Genomic DNA, 8,553 nt, shown 5'->3' with positions numbered 1-8,553 from the left:
AGGAACTTTCTAGCCTGTAAATGAGAGGCTGCATTCGAACTCCTGACTTTGTAATTGAATTTTCAGCAAGTCTGTTTCATACCTTACTGTTTCTAATTCACAATGTTCTTTTCTTAGCTCTGCAGTATTTATATCATCATCATCATCATCATCATCATCTCATCTTTAGTACTTTCTCCTTACTAAATTATAGAATTCAAAGCCTTCCCAGAAAATTCTCTTCTATTCCCCATACTGGCCTCTTGATCTTTTTGCAAACACTTGCCTGCCTTCCTGCCTCCCTCCCTTTTTGTATAGGTGTCACTCCATTGGTTTTCATCTTCTGCCTTTTCAAGGTGGATACTCCTGCCCAGACTTGACATCTGCTGAGATTGTGAGTGAATTAGTTTGAAGACTGGCTGCTGGGAATTGTGTACTCTTGCCTTTGCCTGCAATAGTCAGTTCTCAGCGAGGCAGCCACAGTGAGCTTGTAGGTGCCAGGTCCTATCTGTCCCTGCTAAGACCCCATGGGGCTCCTTGCCTCTCTCCCCCTCCTGTACTACATACACACGTACATGCCCTTGTACTCTCGCTGTGACTGTCACCTCTGCCTGTGAAGATCCTAATCCAAGCTCTCTTCCTCCTGTACCTGCTCTGGTCACCTGGAAGGGAGGCCTCCCCTGACCACCCTGCAGTATTTACTGTTGCAATTTGCCTGCCTCTAAATTCCCCGTAATCTGAGATACTATATAATAGGTGTTGGTGGTGTCTCCCCAGTAAAGTGTAAGCTAATTGGAGGCTGATATTTGTGTCTGCTTTGGTCACAACTGTACCAGGCAGAGTAGCTGCTCAATGAATATGTTGAGGGAAGGAATTAGAGGTGGCCCTTGACTTACTGACCTTCAACTGTTATTATTATTGTTGTAAGAACATTTTAACATGAGATTTTTAAAAGTAGATAATATTAACTGTAGGCACAATGTGGTAGGACAGATCTCTAAACTTGTGTCTTGCACAACTGAAATTTTATATCCGTTGAATAGCATCTCCCTACCCCCATCCCCTGGCAACCACCATTCTACTCTCTGCTTCTATGAGTTTAACTAATTGCGATATCTCATCAGTGGAAGCATACTGTGTTTGTCCTTCTGTGACTGACCTATTTCACTTAGCTTAATGTTATGGATCTTGAACATTAAGGCAATAGGTTTTGGTGGAAATCTTAAATCATCTTTCTTGTGTTGAATTTGAGCTTTCACATACCACATGCTTGAATACTTCTCAAACTTTCACTGAGGTTTCATCTTAAACATTCAAGTTCCTTAGCCCTTGAGAGCACCCTTGAGAAAGGCGCCCTCTCCCTACAGGGGGACCAGCTGCCTTCCAGGCCTCGGTAGAAGCCAGAGGATCTTTGCAGCAATGTCTGAGAAGAAAGCCTGCCCTCCCCCTAGTCTAGCCTCACCAGGAGTCGTAGATATTCCAGGGCAGCCCCCAGCCCTCAACACTGCCCATCGGACAATTCAGAGAGGGGCAGCTGGACCAGTTGCGGGATCCCCAGTTGTGGAGTCAGCTGGTAGCCCTTCCCTGACTCTCCTCAGGCCTGGAATACCCTCCCTGCAGATCCCATCATTACAGATTATCTAGTCAGATTTTTTTGTTTGTTAAATATTTTATTGATTTTTAGGAAGGGAGAGGGAGAAAAACATAGATGTGAGAGAGAAACATCAGTTGGCTCCCTCCTGCATGCCCCCTCCCAGGGATCAAGCCCATGATCAAGGCATGTGTCCTGACCAGGAATGGAACTGGCAAGCCTACGGTCATGGGGCGACGCCCAAATGAGTCACACTGGCCAGGTAGTCAGATTTTTTAACTTTATTGATATATAATTAACACACTGAAGTGGGATTTTTTGGACTGGAACATTTGGTGTTCCCCTGGGCAGGATGGTTCCCGGGCTCTTTGTCCATGGGAGTCAAAGAATGAATCCACAGACGGAAGGTGGTATAGTAAAGGTGGACATTTTATTGAAGAACAAATACAGACTCCCCCGGGGGGGAGGGGAAAGAATCTCACAGCACAGACTCCCACTTGGGGAGAGGGAAAGAGTACCACTGAGTCCCTGTTTCCACGGTTTATAAAGGCTGTAGATCTTTGTGCCTTGATATTCCCTCTGATTGGTCACTATTCCCTTAGACTGGTTACTATAGTAACTTCTGAGCTCAAAGGTCGAACCTCACAGGGGACATGTGAAGTTCTCTCCCCGCCCTCCCTCCCCCTGCTCCTTCCTTATTGTTTTCCTATTCCCTTTGGGCTTTCTTCTTCTCCTTCTGGATGAGGGGCTTCCTTCCCTTTATTTTGTAAATATAGACCTTCTGCTGTTTCTAGCTCCCTCATTCTATGGAAATGTACCTGTTGCAGCTTTATAGCTTCCCTATTCTATGGAAATATACCTTCTGCTGCTCTGCAGCCCTGTGCTTCTTCCATGGTCCCCTTAATTTCTAAAATTTCCTAAAACCTGTCTTTTTAATCCCCCAAAATTCATGTTCAACACTATAACGTTCATCAGTTTAGAATGGGTTTTTATATATTTACACTAGTGGCCTGGTGCACAAAATCCGTAACTCTGGGCGGGGGGGGGGGGGGGGGAGGGGGGTGTCTCCCAGCCTGGGCTGTGCCTTTTCAAAATGGAGGAGCCCCGCGATCAATCCCCCCAAAAAGGTAGGCCATGCCCACCCACCCGAGGGGCCCCCATCGGTTGGCCCCCAAAAGGTAGGGTGGAGCCAGGGGTTGTGTCTCCCCCTTGTGAGCAGGGCCACAGGAACCCCAGCGGAAGCCACGGGGAGCAGCCCCTGGGACCTGCCCCCACAGTGCGTGTGGGGCTGTGGAAACCCCAGCAGAAGCTGCACAGAGCAGCTGCTGGGACCTGCACCATGCACACAGCGTCAAGCCCCACGCACCCTGGTGATGGATTGTGACAGTGTGATGGCGTGAGGGCATGATGACCACTCTAGGATATTATTAGTATAGATAGTTGTGCAACTATCACCACAATCTAATTCTAGAACATTTTCATCACTCCAAAAGAAACCTCATACCATAAATAGTCACTTCCCATTCTTCCCCATCTCCACCCCAATTTTACAATCCACTAATGGACATAAAGAAGAGTTAAGTTCCTCTGGCATTTCATCCCCTGCAGGCCTGGTTGCTCCCAACTGCCCTCCCCTGCAGGCCTGGTCCCCCCCAACTGCCCTCCCCTGCAGGCCTGATTGCCCCCAACTGCCCTCCCTTGCAGGCCTGGTCCTTCCCAACTGCCCCCACTGCTGGCCATCTTGTGTCCACATGGGGGCAGCCATCTTGTGTGTTGGAATGATGGTCAATTTGCATATTACCTCTTTATTATATAGGATTCTTATGTCCTTCATCATAGATTAGTTGATCATATAAGTTTTTTTTCTGGTATCTCTATTCTGTTCCATTGATTTATGTGTGTTTTGTTTTGTCAGAACCATTTTGTTTTGATTATTATATCTTTGTAATATAGTTTGAAATCAGGGTATATGATACCTCCAACTTTATTCTTCTGTCTCAAGATTGCTTTGGTTTATTCATGGTCTTTTGTTGTTCCACATAAATTTTTAGATTACTTATTCTAGTTCTGATAAGAATTTCATTGGTATTTTGATAAGAATTTCATTGATCTAAGAATTTCATCAGATTGCTTTCAGTAGTATGGTCATTTTAATGATATTAATCCTTCCAATCCATGAGCATGGTATATCCTTTCATTTATTTGTGTCCTCTTCAATGTCCTATACAGTAGGGCCTTGACTTATGAGTGTCCCGACTAACGAGTTTTTCGAGATACAAGCCATCTCTCGGCCGATTTTTTGCTTTGAGTTGCGAGCTAAAATTCGGGTTACGAGCCAGCTTTAGATACCCCACCGCTAGTTAGCACAGCAAATGTCACAGTGAACGCCACAACATCAGCCCAGCATCACGTGTCTCACTTGCTCACTTTATGATTTGACATATGAGTAATTTGAGTTACAAGGTCTGTCACGGAATGAATTAAACTCGTAAGTCAAGGCCCCACTGTAGTTTTCAGAATGCCTCATTCGTTGAATTTATTCCTAGTTATTTTATTCTTGCAGTTGTAAATGGGATTGTTTTCTTAATTTCTCCTTCTGATTGTTATTGTATGGGAGCACAATGTATATCTGTTTATTAATTTTGTATTCTGCTACCTTACAGAATTGTTTCATTAATTCTATTAATATTTGGTGTTTTTTTAGGGCTTTCTACATATATATTATCATGTCATCTGAAAATATTAAGTTTTACTACTTCTTTTACAGTTTGTATACCTTTTATTTCTTGTTCTTGTCTGATTACTGTGGTTAGGACTTCCAATACTATATTGAGAAGTGATGGTGAGAGTGGGCATCCTTACATTTTTTGTGATCTTAGAGGAAAAGCTTCTTGCTTTTCACCATTAAGTATGGTGTTAGCTGTGGGCTTTATAAAGTTTTTTCTTTTGTTTAGTTCTGCTTTGATTCTTATTTTTTCCTTCTACTTACTTTGGGGTTTCTCTTTTACTAGTTTTTTCAGATGTAATTTTAGATTATTTATTTGGGATTCTTCCTCCCTCTTGAGGTAGCCTGTATAACTATAAACTTTCCTCTTATAACTGCTTTTGCTGAATTCCATAAATTTTGTAAAGTTGTGCTTTCATTTTTGTCTCAAGGTAGTGTTTGATTTCCTCTTTGATCCTCCTCCTCCCCTACTTCCTACTCTTTTTGGAATTCCTATAATGAGAACGTTAGGGTGCTTGATGTTATCCAGGGATCTCATACTATTTTCACTTAAAAAATTTTTTTTTTCATTTGCTGTTCTGATTGGGTGAATTTCATTATTCTGTCTTCCAGGTCACTAATCTATTCTTCTGTATTAACTAATCTGCTGTGGATCCTTCTAGAGTTTTCATTTCAGTTATTATATGCTTTACCTCTGACTGGTTCTTTATTACATTTTCTATCTTTTTGCTGAAGCATTATCTGAGTTCCTTTATTGTATGCTCAAATTTGTTGAGCATCCTTTTGATGATTGAATTCTTTATTGGGTAAATCACTTATTTCTATTTCATTAGGGTTTTTCTCTGGAGTATTTTCTTATTCCTTTATTTGGGGCATGTTCTTCTGTCTCCCCATTTTTTAATTTTATTTTCTGTGTTTTTTTCCTATGAATTGGATAGAATAGCTCTTTTTCCTTCCCAGTCTTGAAAGAGTGGTCTCTGTGTAGACTGTGTGTTGAATCATTTTGGCAGGCCAATTGTAGTCCATGCAGCTATGTATAGTTCCTGGTGTGTGGTCTGGCTTTAAGGAGTGAGTTCTGGGTGGGGCAGCTTGGGGTGTGTGTGCTTCCTTGCTTTTCTAATCTGGGTCAGGCTGCCTGATGTAGACGGAACTGCTTGGTTTGCTGTTGGTGTGCCTGGTTGTTTTTAACTGTGATCAGAGCAGGGTCTGGGTGGGGCTGCTTTACGTACTTGCCTCTCAGCAACCCACCAATTCTGCTCCCTCTCTGGACAGTGCACCTACTCATGCACTCAGAGGTGCCCCTGTCCACAGGAGCAGCCCTGTGTGAGTGCCCTATCGCTTTAAATGTCCACAGTCAGAGCAGGGTATGGGCAGGGCCACTCTGTGTGCCTGCCTTACCAGCTCTGCCCTTTCTCTGGGTGGGGCAGTCTTGCATGCATGCTGAGCTGCAATATACTATATTTCACCCTCTCCAGGCAGGGTAACCCTACATGCACACAACAGTACCCCATTCACTCCGCACGGGGCAGCGTGTGGGTACTGCCATTTTGCTAGCTCCGCAGTGTCTCCAGGAGTGCAGCCTGCCCACTATCTGTACACTCTCTGGACAGGGTATCCCTACAGGCGACATCATGGCATTTTCTGGTCCCACATTCTCTCCGGGGGTGGGGGGGAGCTCCGTGTGCACACAGCCCAGTGGGTGTGGTGTGCAAAGCAGCACCCTGCTCTATCTGCTGAATCAGCTTTCAGGTGGAGGCGCACCTTGTGTGAACTGCGGCTCCTCCTGTTTCTGCTGGATTTGGCTACAGAAGGGTGGCTGAGGACACGCTCCAGTGCCCTGCAGGTGGGCCAGGGAACCTGGATGGAGCTCCTGCCCACTACCACATGCCAGGGAAGCATAAACAACGGTGCTCACCAGTTTCTCAGGCCCTGGGTTGTTCCTCAGCTCCGGAGAGCTCTTGTGCTCCCCAACCTTCTCTAGGCGTCCCTTTCCCTTGCTTGTGCAGCTGTTCAGTTGGCTCCGTGTTGGCTCGCAGGAGGCACTGCCCAGGTATTAGTGTACACTTGATGTGTTCTTGGGGGTGGGGGGGTGAGCTCAGTGGCTACCTGTGCTGCCATCTTGGACTCGCCCCTCAAATGTGTCTTCATTGTATTGGCAGAAGCCTCCAGTTCCTTTTCACATGCTTTTGAAATTAAAACTGTTAAAAAATATGCTTGATTATTCAAACTTGTTCTTCAAACTTATTACTCTTCTAGGTCCTGTCTGGTTTGGCATTGCACATCTTGAAGAGAAACCCACCTGGATCCTTAAGCTCAGCTGGTTGCATGGGAAAGGAGGGTCTGAGAACTTAAATCCCAAGTCCTGTACCCTGTTGTGCTGTAAGCTTGACCGACAGTTTGAGATTTCATTTTCTAACACACCTTTGGGTGGACTGCCCCTCAATGATTTTCTCTCTCTGGGCAACAAGGCTTTGCTTTACCCACCCATATCCTTTGTACACGTTAGAGAGCCAGACTGTATTCTCTCTGCTCCTTTGGAAAACTAACATTATCATCAGATAACGTTCCATTCATCAACCCTCACTCAGGGACTCTCCATGGTACCTGATGATTCAAGGGTTCTTTCCGCTGCACAGGAAAAGAAAGACAACAGGATGAAGGTGTGAGAGGCGTTGGGTTGAATTGTCTAGACCTGCTTTTTATTTGCAGCCATTGCATACAAATTTCCAAAGAAGTGAAATTTTAAATTTTGTTGAATTTCAGGAGCAGGCAGAGAAATCTGCTGTGGACTATCTGCAGGACAGACAGCTCATCCGTGGAGGTCAGAATAGTTGTCTTGTTTTCCCCTGAACCTGGTTTATATGTTGCGATTGCCATGATAAACACCCACCTTGGATGGCACTTACCTGTCTCCAGGTAAAGAAATACTAGTTCTAATGTTCTTGGTGCTAGAACAAAAAAGCAGCGCTGGGTGTCCGGTAGACGTCCCAGGCGTGCTGACGTGAAGTGATGGGATGTCTACCGTTGAAAGAACACTTACATTAACGCTACCTAAATCCAATGTGGCCAGATGGTTACCTTTCTGTTCAGTCACTTCCCTCTGCAGATGGGCAACAAGAGGAGAAGGTAGGAAGAAAGGAAACGAAGGATTACTAATTGGTTCCTCTAGGGTGGACACAAACCAAGGCTCATTCATAATTTTAACCCTTAAAGTGACCCCAGCAACTAGAAATCATGAAGTCCATCTCAAAGCTTTGCAACATGAAAACTGGGCTGGGCACGAAAGGGCTGTCCTAGAGACACTAGTGGGAATGTGCAGTTAAGTCTTCAGACTCCAACCCATTTGTGTGTTCTGAAGCTTGAGGGCCTGGAGTGTTAGCATTGAGCCCGACCTGGAATCACAATGGCCAATCAGAACAGATGCCACTCAGCATCCATATAACTTAAAGCTCTAGTAGGAACTGGATCAGGATTCTCCCAAGTAAATGTGTGGGGAGTGCCACTGAAATTCTGTACTTACTCTTTCTAGTGAAAAGTCATCACCTCTTGACAAACACACCTTTCCGTCATCACCAGAACTTCATTATCCCCGTCCCCAAAGATGTCACTGTAGGTGTTGGTGATGGAAAATACACAACAGATACTACTGATGTGTGTCCATCATCATTTTGTAAACACTAGTTGAACGGACGTTTCTTCTCCAATGAGAAAATGGCACGACAAAGTCAAAATGTGATTTATCTGTTTTATTTTCCTATGTTTCAGTAAAAGATTCAGAGAACTGATGGACACATATCATGAGCTATCTCCTGCCCACATACAGTATATGTACACTGCTTCTACTTTTTCACTGAACAAAGTGATACCATCTTTGTTCAAACCAAGGTACAAAGTGATACTGTAAACAAAAAACAAAAAAAAGGCGGGTGGGTGGGTGTGGTCTTTGCTTTTCAGACAGTAAATGTATATGTACCACCACAAGGGAAAAACACGGAGGGAACATTTGCATCCCACAGGTTAAAAAGTCAACCAATTGGTACCCTCAGAGCACCTCCAAAACTAGCCAATTTGGAAAAATGAACCATTACCATGAAGGAAGTTCCTAGTCTTTCATCTTTCTGCCATCACGTAGCTATACTAGAATTTAAGTCCTCTTCATAGTGCAAATACAAGAATGATCAAAGTCAGGGTTTTATGGCTATCATTTGGTAAAATATCTTGTATTTTAATATACATGCTCTAAAAGTACAAAAAAGTA

The 8,553-nt window shown here is 44.2% G+C and overlaps 1 protein-coding gene across 1 annotated transcript in view; it reads right to left on the bottom strand.

Moving 5' to 3' along the window:
* Positions 1-6,972: 6,972 nt before the first annotated feature.
* Positions 6,973-8,553, bottom strand: part of CDS1 (CDP-diacylglycerol synthase 1) — a 58,083-nt gene continuing 56,502 nt past the window's right edge. The window contains exon 13 of the mRNA XM_023750380.1: positions 6,973-7,395. Coding sequence (XP_023606148.1) covers positions 7,386-7,395 — 10 coding nt within the window. The 3' untranslated portion in view covers positions 6,973-7,385. The remainder of the gene's footprint in view (positions 7,396-8,553) is intronic.

The sequence above is a fragment of the Myotis lucifugus genome, unplaced genomic scaffold (genome assembly GCF_000147115.1).
Source record: "Myotis lucifugus unplaced genomic scaffold, Myoluc2.0 scaffold_12, whole genome shotgun sequence".
NCBI lineage: Eukaryota > Metazoa > Chordata > Mammalia > Chiroptera > Vespertilionidae > Myotis > Myotis lucifugus.
Note: the sequence above shows the minus strand (reverse complement) of the source record. Positions and strands in the feature narration are given on the sequence as shown.